The 15,073-nt window shown below is 38.0% G+C and overlaps 1 protein-coding gene across 1 annotated transcript in view; it reads right to left on the reverse strand.

Moving 5' to 3' along the window:
- The window catches only part of TMPRSS7 (transmembrane serine protease 7), a 30,121-nt gene extending 15,468 nt beyond the window's left edge, over window positions 1-14,653 (reverse strand). Inside the window, exons 1-9 of the mRNA XM_064644106.1 lie at window positions 14,515-14,653; window positions 12,091-12,283; window positions 11,265-11,395; window positions 9,015-9,082; window positions 7,804-7,997; window positions 6,883-6,921; window positions 3,060-3,288; window positions 1,594-1,724; window positions 256-368 (exon numbers count right to left, since the gene is read on the reverse strand). Coding sequence (XP_064500176.1) covers window positions 256-368; window positions 1,594-1,724; window positions 3,060-3,288; window positions 6,883-6,921; window positions 7,804-7,997; window positions 9,015-9,082; window positions 11,265-11,395; window positions 12,091-12,283; window positions 14,515-14,565 — 1,149 coding nt within the window. The 5' untranslated portion in view covers window positions 14,566-14,653. The remainder of the gene's footprint in view (window positions 1-255; window positions 369-1,593; window positions 1,725-3,059; window positions 3,289-6,882; window positions 6,922-7,803; window positions 7,998-9,014; window positions 9,083-11,264; window positions 11,396-12,090; window positions 12,284-14,514) is intronic.
- Window positions 14,654-15,073: the final 420 nt, after the last annotated feature.

The following is a 15,073-nucleotide window of genomic DNA, read 5'->3' on the forward strand; positions in this document are numbered from 1 at the left end:
GAACATCAAAACTTAGCTCTTCACCTTTATAACTAGACAGCTTGGGAACTATGTTCTCTCTCTTAAGAACAAATGCACAGAAAAAGAAAAAAGAAAAAACTGATACAAAACACCTGAGCACAGCCAGCTATTCAGCTCTGGTATTTCTATAAACTGCTACACTTGTAAGGATGTAGTTACTGCCTACTCAATTGATTCTGCTTAACCTCCGTGTGCCCAAAATACATAAAAGTGCCTGAGAGAGATTCATGTTACCTGAAAGTTCCATGCACAAAGACATTTTGGAGGATAATAGCTTGGGTAATAGGGACTTGTGATGCTCCCTTCGTAGCCAATTTTCTCTTTTGTCACTATTGCTTTTCCACACCCTAGGAGAAAAAAAAAAAAGGAGGCAAAATTTAAAATTTACTTCCAGTAAAGCTACTCAGTGGGCTAAAGCATCCACATTTATCAGAAGTCTTTCACTGCAAAGCAGAGCAGGTAAGGAGTTACATTTATCTGGGTTCAACTTGTAAAAAGAGACCCTTCCCATTGATGCACACAGAAGACAAGGAATTTAAAAGTCCAGGGGTGCTTGCTGGGCTCTGCAAGACCAGGAGAAAATATTGTGAAGTTTTATATTGGTTATTTTGCTGCAAACAAGCATATTGATACATCCACACTGCAGTAGTACACAAGGATCTTTAGTCTTAAAATGCAGCCAGCTAGAAGAGGAATGGAAAATGTACTAAACTAATCAGCCTCCTGAAGTCAAAATTTTCTTTTTTATGGATTTACAGAATTCATTAAAAACAAAGCACACCCAGAGAAACCAACAAAGAAAACCCAGATCTGAATTTAAACAAACAAAACCCAAACAAATGAACAAGGAACCGAACCCACCCAGCCCTGAACTTGAAGTTACTCAAGATGGAGATTTTATCACAGGCTTTTATAATGGTGTTTTAATGCTTAATTACTGTCAACATGGAAAGTATGCAGCACCTTTTTAAGCAACTTGAATTTCCTTGCACTGGATTGTGTTAGATTTTTCTCCTTGTGCTACTAGTGTGATATTCCTTGTACTATTTGTAATTATGATCTAACAACTTCTTAACGACTAAAGTAATAAAAAGCAAGTGATGGACCTGATGCACAAACTTAACTGACTCCTTTGTGTTCATGGGGAGTCAGGGACCGATAGCAAATGCAGACAAAGCCACTGAAGTTTTATTTTCTGAGAGCAGTTTTTAGTGCTGAACTCCCTCCACCTTTAACGTGATCCCGGAGTCGCAACGCAGGAGAGAAGCCAGTGCTACACCTGAAATAACAGCTCCATCTACTGGAACACTGCGGTGCTCACCAACTGAATTCAGGTCTGGTTTCAGCCTTTTACTTTCATATTTCACTTCACAGCTAGTCTACTCAGATTAAATTACTAAAGAGGAAGGGAGATGCTCAATAATGCAGAGGAGACAAAGAAGAGAGACACACGTTTATAAAAAACTGGATATGAAATATAGGAGTCATTTATCTGTAGTCGGAAATATGACACCCTTATCAGGATCTTAGATAGAAACAATAAACGCATTTCCAAACACAGAACAAACCTACTTTCTTGTGTAATGACCTCAAAATAGCCATGGAATTCCTTATGCTCCTTTACTTGTGCTGCCTTAAACATTACCAGCATGAGATTATTTGTGGACACAAGTGACACCAATGAATCAGCTGGTTCACAAGCTCTGAGGGGGAAGAAAGAAGAGCACATACATAAGAAATCAGCTAAAAAGTAAAAAGCCTAACACATTACTCTCATTCTATGCATGAGTTTTCCACTGGCTCAGATCTTACCTACTTGAAAATCTAGTAAAGATCTCCATGCTCTTAAATGCAAAAGTACCTGTTACAAGGCCAGTTAGAAACCAAATATTGGAAATCACTTCTTACCAAAAAAAGAAATTGTAAACATGAAAACTAATATGGAACGGTTTGCTCTAGGAGATAATGACTTTCAGCCTTCACTCCAAGTAAAAATAAATGAAGCCAATACTAAAGAAAGGGTTGAGAAGAGAAAGCTTATTTAATTAGACCAACAGATTTATCCACTTTTTGGGGAGTGGGAAAGACAAGAAAGTTATTCTTCAAGTCAAATTAAAAACTTGAGCCATTCAACTAGTCTCATTAAAAAAGTTACTTTCCACATGCATTACCTAGCAGACATCTTCACTCTTCTACAGATACTAACATGTAAGTGAACACCATCTGCTGTATCATAGACAAGTCAATTGGTGAGAGAGATTAGTAGAGGGCAGCTCTCAAAGAGGACTGAAAAGCCAGTGCTCTGGTTTTGAGGCTTATAAACAGACTGACAGGTCAGAGAAAAGGATTTCAGGGGTGAAAACACTGAGCTCTTCATCTACTTCATGGAAATGCTGTCTTCTCCTTTTGGACTGACAGAGCCCTGTGGAATTAGTTATCAGGAATTTCAAGCAAGAAGTCCCTAAACAAGCATATTGGATCATTAAAAAGACAGAAGGAAAAGAAAAAAGTAGTAGTCCAAATCCCTCAACCCATCACAGCTTTAACTCTAGGTTTTAAAAACCCTCTAAACAAATAAAGCAGATTAAAAAAAGCACTGACTAGTGCCAGTAAGTAAAAAATCATGAGACTGAGTTTTAGAACTTCAGTCTTCATATGAAGAGCACTAATCTTTATCTAAAAGAGTTTGCTTAAGGGAGGAAATTTTGACATTCACTTTCAGTTAACATCTATTTCCTGATAAGAAACAGAAAATTCCACTCAGTAATGTGTGACTTTCACAATTCTGTAGCTGCACTCTAGTTGAAGAATAAAAAAAAAAATTGAAGAATATTCTACCATTTTTTTTATTACTAATGTCATGTTTTCCACTTTTGTAAGACACTTAAAATTGCCAGGTGTCGTGTGAGTAATACACGAAGATCAGAATAATTGTAACAAAACAAAAACTACCAAAAATACGAATGACAAGTCTTCAGGGGGGAAAAAAAGAAAGAAAGAAAAAAAAAAAAAGTCAATGAATGAAACTTTATACTCACCGGTACAGTATCTTATCTTTGATTGGCATCAGAGAGTCATAAATGGTTAGTGAGTCAGTGATGCAGTTATCTGCTTCAATCTGGAGGGATACTATTGAAAGGCGAATAAGATGGCCCACAGATGCAATAAGCTTAAAATAGCAGATTGTTCCCTCTGAGGCAGCCCGCATATCCAGAGGAAAGTGCTGGTGTAGACGATCACCATACAGATCATACATGCAATTTGTTCCTGTGAAAACGGCACATTTTCAACACTGGACACACTCACTCCAAAACACGTAAATCCACATGGCATTAAAAAAAAAACCCAAAAAAACCAAAACCCTAAAACATATGTTAAACTAAAGCAACATATGAAAGCATATCTAACTCAGAAAACAACGTAATTGCAGAATCATAAGGTGGTTTGTGTTACAAGAGATAATCTAGTTCCTGCCATGGAGAGGGGACACCTTCCACTCAATCAGGTTGCTCCAAGCCCCTTCCAACCCGGCCTCGGACACTTCCAGGAATGGAGGATCTACAGCTTCTCTGGGTAACCTGTGCCAGTGCCTTACCACCCTCACACTAAAGAATTTCTTCTTACCCTAAACCCAGACCGACCCTTTTCCAGCTTAAAGCCATTCCCCCTTGTCCTTGTAAAGAATCTCTCTCTCGTTTTCTCTGCCACTCACTGTTTTCACCTTATTTACACATCTGTGGTCAAGGAAAAGTCTATTCATAAAAGTACAGAACATGGCCAACAGTGCTGTAACTCAGTTCTTGGAGTGTATTTGCACTAAAGCAATGCCATTTTGTACAATTTGCAGTAAACAAAGTTCTGCAGAGTCTCTATAGGATAAATGACTTAAAAAATTGTTTGCTGGAAAATATTCATCTACTTTCAAGGCATAAATCAACTGCTTGCCCCTACAGACATTAGGATATTTATAATCAATAAAATAAAAACAAAATAAAAATGCAGCTATATGACTGTATTACTTCAGCTTTTTTATTGTTCAACTGTCAAGGTTTTCAATGTTTTATCATGACTTGAGCTGTAAGTGCTACCAATAAATTCAGATTCACCAATTCCTTCAGTTTGGAAGGACTGCTAGGACTTTCTTGTTCATCGTCCTGCTCAAAGCAGGATCAGAATTAATTCAAACCAGGACTTTGTCCTGTCGAGTCTTGAAAACATTTGCAGCATTAGAAATCACTGTTAGAAACAGAAGTGCTTTGAAATACTAATGAGGCAACCTAGCCTACACAACACTTACATTAAAAAAAGAAGGTAAAAAGTTGTGTCATAATTAAGATAAGGATACCAGGAAACTGTGCTACTTGTATCCAATTTTCCAATCAAGCTGAAACAGTTGTAACTTCCAAGTCAAATACAGTGAGGTCTTTTTTTAAATTCAATATTGTAACCCGCAGTCAGCAAAAATCTTACAGATTTTTTTGTTTTGGAAAATGCAAATTAGGGAGAATAAGATCCAAAGTAAATATTTGCATTAATTTCTGCTTATTAAGAAGACAAGTCTCTGAAATAGTTACTATCATGGAACCTCAATTAGAACACTGTGAATGTTTCCTACCAATTGTTGACTCAAATTAAATACTGGCCTTTTAACCAGCAAGTAATCAAGACAGGAAGTGGCAGGCTTTGTTTGACTTCCACTTCTAATTTACAATCTTGAAACTAACGCTATGAATGTTTGTGAACAATCTCTAAGGGTCACATACCGTTCAACTGAATTACGGTTATAACTATTTAAAGCTTTGGTTGGGCCATTGTTCTTCCTTATTCCTTGTTCTTATCTCTTCCTAATAACGTTCTTTTTATAATAGTTATTTGTGCTTATTTAGTCACCCTTAACAAAACCAGCTTTGATCACAATCTCTAGAATTATGTGACTACCATTATTTCTACTAAGTAAGTAATGATGAGCTCACTGCTGGTATGGAGCAGGGTGAAGAAAATTCAGAGCTAGCTCTGGAACTACAAGTAGAGCAAGCATGTTAGCTTGAAAAGAAAGCTGGATAAAAATCTTTACCCAAGCAAACCCTGCATAGCCAGATGCCATGGCAATGCAAGCCTCTTGCATCAGCTGAATCTCTACAAGCATCTTCTCCAACAAGATTCTTCAATAAATCTGCACTCCGGTGCTGTGCCTGAACCAATGACTAGGTGTATCTTCATACCAAAATTAACTCCACTGCTCTCAAAAATACAACCAGGCAACACACATTCCTTGTATGCTGCTGCATGATCACTTTCACCACTGCACCATATTCTATAGTCCTAAGCAGACACAGTTAAAGGACCACAGAAAATGAAACTGCACAAATATAAGATTTTCTCTACTATGTTGTTGTTCCCTAGCAACTTCATTGCATACCAGCTCTATGCTTCCCACAGATACCAGCTGACATTTGTGGTTGGCTACAGCAAGTCTCTGAAAGATGTCTAGAATATGGCAGGACATCCTTCTCCCTTTGTGTGACAGATACCACATAAGTCCTAAAAAAACCTTAGCATCCATACTTGTGTTGAAATCCTCCTCTTAATTTCTTCTGTTTCAGGAACTGCACTTTGCAATAAATTGAAACACAAGCTTCGAATGTACTAATTCCTCTGCACTGGAACACTGAACTGGGAAATTAAATCACTATGCAAGTAACTACCAATATGCAAAATTTTTTTATATAAGTAAAATGCATGTCATGAGATGTGATAAACATCAATATTGTTATGCTTTGCAATTTAAGCCAGGAAAGGTTTTGAACAAGAGAGGGCTGTAGCAAACTTGACCTGAGTTTTCAGAAGTCGTGGGCTGATAGTAATCTAAATGTTGCAAACCATGGCCCAGGGTGTGTGACCCAAAGTCCACCTGTGGACCACAGAACTAGGAGACCTTGACTTGGCTGCATGGGCAAAAGCAGTTGTTGAATTCTGAAGAAGTTTGCAAGCTAAAACATTTCAAGATAACAGGAGTGAAAATCACAGATAGAAGTGCAAAAAGTTAATGTCTCGGAAAAGAAAAATACAATCATAGAAGGGTATAAAGCCCTCAAAAAACTGAAACCATGCAACTTCTCAAGATGAAGAGTCAGTCTGTGTCAAAGAGCAAGGGAGGCCAACACAATGAGCTGCTTGGCAACTGCTGGCCCAACAGAAACCTATCAGGTGTCTGCATCAAAGCTGATCAGCATACTATGGCTTAGCCTAGTAGCACATTTTTTCTAGGTACCAACTCCACATAACAGTGAAGATAGATGTGCTGTGCTTTTGAACTTCTTGTAAAGTTTCCACACACTGGCAAAGAACCCTACTGGGAGGTTTACAATATGAAACCAAGCAGGTATACAGGTTATGTCTCCCACAACCCTTGCAAAACTTGACTGCTTAAACTAATTACTGTTAGGAAATTAATTCAAAAGAAAAACTCATCATTAACCTTGGAGAAAGAGAATTAAGGAGGACAAAGTGTGGACAAAAGCATTACCACTGTTCAGCATATTAAATTCATTACTGTCCACTTTAGGAAAGGTTAATCCTTTGCTCAACACAGTGAATAGCAAACAATTGCCTGAGTTTATTTCCTACCATGCAACCAGGTACATCTAAAAAATTTACCAGGCAGATTAAGGGTAGATAGCTTCCATAGTTGTCACGTGCAAGACTCCTGGTCATTCTTATAGCAAGTCAGGACTTAAATACCAAGGCTGAATTTAGCCCTCTTAAATTAACACTGAACAGTGTCTTTGAGTCTAAGTCATGAACTGAAAGCTTTGTTCTCCACCTCTCCACTGCCAGGAAGTTGCCAAAATGCTGAATTACCTGTTCCTGTTGTCGACCAATAATCTGACCGAAGACCTGCTGCATAGAAAAAGAGTTGTGTGAGTCTTCTTGTTTGCCTGAAATCCAGAATTCAGGGTTTAATTCAATCACAGTTCAGTCCTAACACTAAACACACAGGACAAAACAGATGTCTCAATGAGGGGGGGCTACCCTTTATTTCTGCAAGTTCTGCAAGCGGCTTCAAAGGTATCATGTCCCCAGACATCTCAGTGCCTGAGGCAAGAAGAGACTGCATGTCAATTAAGCAGTCATATTCAATTAAAGAACTAAGACAGAGGTACCCCAGGGAGTCATTTCCTCATCCTTGACCACAAAGTCTTAATCAGCTTTCAGCTGGACAGAGTTGTTCCATCCCATGTTCATAGAAATGAAAATCATAAACCATTTTGTAGTTAAATACATCAAACAGATACTTGAATCTCACAGTTAATTTGTTCCCCAGACAGGAATGGCACAAGAGTTGTTTAACGAAGGGGCAGGTTTTTTATCTGTTTTTTAGTTTTTAATAAAGGGATGACAAGAGTCTCATTTACAGTGTGGGGACTAAAGTTTGATCCATTTGGAAACCTTAACCCTTCATCTTTTTATACTTTTAAAGTCACAGAGTGAGCTGCCTACAAAGCGTCAGTCTTAGCTCCTGACTATGAACATAAGCACTCCAAGTACTCAAAGGAAGTTTTACAATCACTGTTTACAAGGACACTTTTTGACCTCAAATCTGGGGTTTAATTTTCCTTTTCTCTCTCTCTTTTTTTTTTTTTTTAAATTATAAATTTAGTATTAGAAGCTAAAAATGTAGGATAAAACTTTCAGTTTATTTATAGAATTTGCTACTCCAAGGTAGAAATGTTTGCTTAGCAAAGTGTTTCCTCTGGGATATGGGTATGTGCTAATACTAACCACTTAGTACAATAGAGTCCATGTCGACTGCAAGGCCCTGAAGACTTCCCACCGAAGTCCTGTTAATGATACTTGTCTGAATAGAATCCTTTAAAATGGCAGCCACACAATCCTCACACAGCACTTGGCCCTTCGCCTGTGGTACCACAAATACGATCCAGAAATGAATAAGAAGGCCTCCATTGTTGTTGTTACTGAAAGAAAGAGGTCCTACAGGTTATCATCATGTTGAAAGTTCTCTGAAGACTAGACTTTTAGCCCAAACTTCTGAAGTACAAATTTAGAAGCGCATGGCTCATTTTCATCTTTCCTAATTACATTAACACACTGAACGTGTATTTTCCTCTTGGAGGGGGAGGGGGAAAGAAGCCCAAAACAAACTCTTCATATCCAGTTGGGATTCTTCAGTATGTTGATTTCCTGAGGGTTCCTGACTTTTGAGATCTATGGAAATGATATTATCTACTTGAATTAGGGCTGAATTATCTTCTAAAAATCAAAAGAGAAATAGTAGAACAGAAATAGAATTATCTCCAGAAATGCAGAACTCTGCACTGGTATGCATTTCACCCTGTACTGTGTGCTTTGGTATATGAGATACAGTTTCTAGACTATTTAGGTAACACATTAGAGATGTACAGTCACCCCAATCTTTACCTTCAGGTGGGGAGAAAAATCATTAAAACAAATGTACCCTAGAAACTCCTCTACCTGAACCAAAATTGTATTTGATTCAAGAGGATGGTAATAACTAAACTTTTAATATTAATTGCAAACCTAATATTAGAGTAAGGGTACTCTATTGCAGTATAGAGATTTTCCCCTTCTGTCAGTAGAAAAGAGTTTTATATCAATAAATTACTTACAAAATATGTGTGACTTAGTCAATAACACAGTTGTACTTCAATAGCATGTTTAACTGGTTAAAATTCCATGTGACCTATCGGCCAAAGTATCACCAGTCCTCTTTAAAGACATTATTTCTGTTCATCTTTGATTGTACTCCTGGCAGACAAGGAACTGCTTATATGACTTTAGTTTGCCCTTACTTTTGTTAAGTGAATTCTTATAGGTTATCAGCGTATTTTGCTATCAGTACAAGTACATAGCAAAGACATTATACCATAACCACCAAAAATAGGCTTCTCTTGTGGGCTCATTACATTATATCCTACCTGGCAGAAAGGCAATTACATTAACTGCAGTTTTACCTGACTTCTGAAACGGTGGACTGCTTATAAAATTTGGAGAAAGAAGAGGTTGTGTAGACCAAGTTCATCTGAAAGAGAAGGTATAAAGATTTAGCATTTCTGAAAGTCAGTCCTACCTAGTAATGGCATATGTCTGGCCTTTCCTAAGAACAACCTATTTTCCTCCAAGACTATGCAACATGCAAGTATTTCCAGACATAGATCAGCCAAGCTAGGCAGAGCAGAAGACCAGCTGTTTATAACAAGTCCAATATTCCCAGGAAACATCAGATCATCTGCCCATGGCCAGCTGAAGGGTACAGCAATGTTTTTTCCAAATAAATGAGTTTTGAAAAAGGTGCACATTCTTTGCCCAGCAAATTCCAAACACAAAGGTTTTCCCTGTGCTGATGCTGAAACTTGGGGCCAAACTTCAAGAAATGTGCACACGCTCCTACCATTCTTTGTGTTGCTACTGAAGTGCAATGAACAGCACAGGGCTTTTTCCACTGAATCAGAGATGGTCTCAGACCTCTGGAGACCATCTCAGTGCTCAAAGCAGGGTCAACTACACCTTGTTGCTCAGGGATGTTTCCAGTTGAATATCTCCAAGAATGGAGACTCCACAGCCTCCCTGGAAAACTGCTTTAGTGTTTGATTACCCTCACAGCTAAATAGCTCTTTTTCTCTGCTTGTGTGGAATTTCTTGCATTTTGATTCAGTTTGTGTCTATTTTCTTCATCAACAGTTCAGTACTAGTGTATTTCTTTCCAATAGACACAGCATAAGATGTGTGGAGAAGCAAAATCTCTGCCTGATCATGCTGTGGGATGGCCTTGGGTTATTTTGAAGCAAAAATCACATCAATATAAATCCCTATTAATGTTTGACACAGGAAGTTTGAACAATACTTTCAATGGCCTAAATAAAATGGGTGGACTTCAATTTTTTCTCCAGATTAGGCTACAAGGGATTTTATATATTACTGTCACTACAAAAGAGAAAAGGAATCTATCTTGAGACATTCTTCTACTACCACTTTTGGTCTCTGGGCCAGTAATCATGAACAAAAATGTTTAAAGGCAAAAAACCAAACAAAATCCCAAATCCCCCACTTCCCTACTAACAACTTTAGTCAATATTAAAGGTTGGCACAAAGCTCAGCTTCAGCTTTGCAAAATCCATTGGTGAGTTCAGGCAAAATTTACACATAAAAAATAGACTTCAAGTTACATTCAAGTAGGAGGTGGTGACACTGGCAGCTCAACACCTTCTTTCTGACACCTCTGTGTGACGAGGGCAGGATGCTCTGGGACAAGAGCAAGACACAGGGCTTACATCAGGCTAGAGCTGCTCCATGGAGTGCAGGGGAAGGATATGCCCTGCACTGGTTATCTGCTACCCCTCCTGAAAGCACTTCAGTTATTAACATGCAGGACTGGGAAAACTAGACAGTCAACTTTCAAGTCTTTTGTGAACCAGCTAGGGGGAGGGAGGAGAAATAGAGCTGGAAAATGAGAAAATGAGTTGATATTATGACAAAAACTTAGCAATTATTAAAAAATTTCTCGGTTGCATCTGACATTTCTTTGTTATTTGTTTAGCAGTTTTCATACCATTGTTTGAATCCTTATGTGGCCAGTGCTGCATTTCCTGCTGCATTAAAGTATTTTTGATCCCTACACCAAATGTCTTCAAAGTCACATTCCCTTTTAACTAAGATTCCCATCCCTTTCTTCCCACTGTGGAGCAGCTTTAACTGCCTACCAACAGAGTGCTATCTCTGCATTGACTGATGCAAGGCGTTCAGGAAAAATAATGGCCTTTAGAATACCTAGCATCAGAAGGAAATGGAAATGTAAATATGTTTGGGAGCTCTGGGGTAATTATAGATGCTTTAAGGCAGAAGACTGGCAGAAGATATCAATTTAAATGCAAAAGACTTCATCAGTTCAATGTCTCAAAAGTGGCGATTAAGTTTTAAAAGACTTTTGCAGAGTTCTATTCATAGATCCTGATTTGTGGGGGAAAATACATAAAATTTTTAGTAAAATGTAGAAGTCAAAGAGACCTATTTATACCTCAGTTTGTGATTAACAAGCTGAAAGTAGTCAGTTCCTTCATACCTCCAGATAGCCACTCTTTGTATATAATCCTCTGAGGGGTAAAAGGTGGAAAGCAGAACACCACAACAGACTCAATGGCACCCGAATGTCCCACCTTTTGTTCACAGCTCTAATCTTTACTAACCAAGCAACACGCTCATCTTACCACATGTTGCACAGTCTGTGCCATGGAGAGGAATTCCTTTGACTCTTTTTGCCTATATTCTGGGAGAAACTCTATGTTGGCAACACGAAACAGTCCAACAAAATACAGTGCATCTTTGTTTTCTGCCTGAACTGCAAGAAACAAAGAAGACAACCTTTTTTTTTTCCTCCCAATAACAATGAGGTGTTTTTTTTTTTATTAACTTCTAACCCAAATGAATCTATTTGGCCTTACAGTGCAAACAGCTACCAAAAGAACACTGCACTTTTTATAGCCAAACTGCTATAGATGTGTACAAAATATGGTTTATTGAGCACCTGTTCCCTACACAGAAGATAAGATACCACCATACAAATGAGCCAGCATAATGAAGGCAGCATCAACATCCAGATTCTGAAGCATCTCTAAGGAACCTGAAGCAGTATTAGCATCATGAGTCTAAAGAGGAAAACATGGTTTTTAATGCCCAATTAGACATGTGCTTTTTAATCCCCTTTTATTTCTTTAATTCTATTTTGCATACAAGATAAAGGACTTGGATTTCATAAGGCCAAGAAACACAGTGAAAGGCAAAATTTCTGAGCAATCAAGTTCATAGAAACTATCAAGTCTGCACAATCAACTTGCACATAAAAATGTTTTGCATACCACTTAAAAAAAAAAAAAGTCACACTCCCTAAAGCCATCAGTTATGCCTGCTCTTATAATTACTTTTTAAGTCTTTAACAAAGATGCACAAAAAGTACTATTTTTTTTTTTAGAAACGGCTGAAAGTACTACTGAGGATAGGGATGTATGAAATTGGCTTGAGCTTTCAGGAACTCACCAATGAAGAGCCACAGTAATGTCCAGGTTACAACTCCTAAAATGAATAGAATGAGGGTAAAGAGAATTATTTTGTTTTGAAAATTCCACAGTAACTTATCTTTTTTCTTCAATTTGGCATGTTTTTTCCTTGCCAGAATCCTCTTTGCCAACTTATCTTCTGCAGATACCATTTGGACTGAAATGTTGGCTACCTAAAATAAGGTGAAAGACAACAAAAAATGTGGAACATTTCTAACAGCAATTGATGGACCAACAACTAGAAGAGATTCCCACATACATTTGCCTGTTACTGCCTGTACATAACTATAATTAACTTAGCAGCAGTCTAAGACTCCAGTCAGAAAGCAAGGGCCTTCTTTCAAGACACTTGCATTTCACTCCTAAGCTGACATCATTGTGGGATGTCAAGTTTAATACACTGGCTACAAAATCCATGTGTTGATGGAGCTTGTCACACAGGAGATGACAAGCATAACTACCAGCCATTTGCAAAAGTAGCACTGTAGGTTATTTCACAATAAGTGGTTGTTTCCTTTTGCCCAAAAGTAGAAGATCCACATCTGTGTCCAGTTTTTGGCCCATGAGTATAAGATAATCCAGTGTGATTCCAGGGGAAGGTCACCAAGCAGTAAGGGGCTGAAGGGATGTGCAGCAAAAAGTTGAGAGCCCCAGGGTTGTTCAGTTAGAGGCAAGAAGGCAAACACAGTGTGAGTAAACCTAATGATAGATTTCCTTATCTAAAGTGGGTTATGGAAAAGACAGAGACACACTTTTCTCACTGATGAACAGTGAAGAGACAGTCACAACAGTCACATACAGCAGCAGGGGAAATTCCAGCTAGAGTGGAGGAGGGGGAAGAACGTATTTCATCATGAGGGCCACGCGTGTGAGCCATGCCCAGAGAGCTCAGGGAACCTCCATCCCTAGGGGTATTCAAAACTCAGTGGATCAATGTCCCAAGAAATCTGTTGGCTTTGATGTTAGCCCTGTTTTTTAAAAAAATTAAAAACATTCAGAAATCCCCATCAACATAAATTTTTCTAATATTTCTCTGATATTATGCACTAGCAATGGTCTCAAGAAGAGAGCTCTGTGTATCCTTACAGAGGTAGCATAAGAAACATCACCAGAAATATCCTACTGATCCCATAGTCAAATACAGCAGATAGCAGTCTTTGACCTCAGAATAGAGGATGTCCAAAGAAAGCTTGGCAATAAGTAATAACAAGTAACAAGACCCAGTAATACCCTTTAAAATTTCCTCAAGCAAAACCTGAAAACAAAGAACTGGAAGATTTCAGACTAATATCTTCTATCTGGCTAATTAACTGCACTTGCTTGGTGTGTTCTCCACTCAATTTACCCATCTGCCATAATTTTTAAAAACCTTATCAAGTACACGCCTCTTTAAGAATGCAAATCAAACTACCTGTTTGTTTAAGGCTCCTCACTGTCAGGTAAAGTTCCTGCATACACTCAGGTGTCCAATAGAACAGCTCGAGGCAGCTCAATGAATGCTTGGCTCTGACATCTGAACTTTGGGCCACTTTGATCAAGATTCCCCCAATAATATTTTATATCTAAGTTCTCCCATTTCAGTCCTCTTTGCAGCTATGGACCTAACCAGCCAGACTTCTTCTTAAAACTGGGTTGTGTCAAGGACCGTTAAAAACTGCACTAGATTGACACAACTGGACTATAAGTATGAACTTGAAACAACTAACGTCTTCGTTGCCATTACTGCAATTCTAACTTCATTTTTTTTTAAAAAATGCACTTCATGTATCAAGGTTTGCATGGCAAAGTTCTCTGCTATGCAGGATTCACAGGAATACTGAATGCTGTGTGCTACATTATCTATATTTTCCAAGGTAATAATAGTCTGCCATAGACATCTTATAGAAAGGAAAACCAAGGCAAAGTTAAGCTGCTCCCTTCCCTCAGTAAGGGCCATAATTCCTAATTCACCTTTCCTCTCTACTGCAACTTAGTTCTTGTATTCTAGAACTGGTTTCCATCTAAAGCTGTAATTTGACTATCACCATACACTGAATTATTTAATTACTTCTTTGTCATGAGTTAACACTCATGCAATAATCCCCTGCTGCATTTTCTCAGGAAAAAGCAAAACACTTTGCCTACTTTAATGTTGCCTTTTTGTCTAGAATTTGACTTCTTTGTTGAAAACCTGCTGCCATGACACCAATATAAACTTTTCATATCGTCACACTGACATGTTCATTATTTCAATTGTCTAAAAATTCATATTATTAGCAATCTAAAGATATGCAAACACACGTTGACATTTTCAAATGTCAAATCTACCCATGACGTTAAGGTTAATACTTGATAATCAGATCACAAGAGATCTAATAGTGTCAAGAAGCGCATAAAATCAAGAATGCTTAAGCCACCTACTTACACTTCCTTCATCCTCAGGTTTAGCTGTTGGGTCATCATTTTTTCCATCCATTCCAGCAGAATTAATTTTATCACTTGTCCGAGCTGAAAAAGAGCCTTGCACCTTTCTTCAAGCACCACTTCTACTCCTGAAGCTGAAGACAGCTAACAGCAATGTCCAGGACCAAAAGAGGCATCAATTTACTTTGATGAGTTTCCAATTGTAATCTCATCTGCCCTATTGCACCTTTGTGAATGTTAGAAGGCTGCTATCATGTAACTTTAGACTTCCAAGTCAGACTGCTTAAATTAGGCTTTTCACAGTACTTTCAATGCTGAAATAGACTCCATCTTGTTATAAGATAAAATCACAGTGCCAAAATCTATACTACACTAAAATTTCACAAAATTAGTTTCATGAACAAGAAAAGTAGCAAGCAAAACATAAATATGAAAGCAAAAACATGCCAAAAGAAGGAAAATAAATACAGGCACCTTGGATAAGCATATTACAAATAGTAGATAACTGCAAACCAAGAGGAGCATTTTGACTCTCTTCTAGAATTTTATAATGGATCTGT

The sequence above is a fragment of the Pseudopipra pipra genome, chromosome 2 (genome assembly GCF_036250125.1).
Source record: "Pseudopipra pipra isolate bDixPip1 chromosome 2, bDixPip1.hap1, whole genome shotgun sequence".
Lineage (NCBI taxonomy): Eukaryota > Metazoa > Chordata > Aves > Passeriformes > Pipridae > Pseudopipra > Pseudopipra pipra.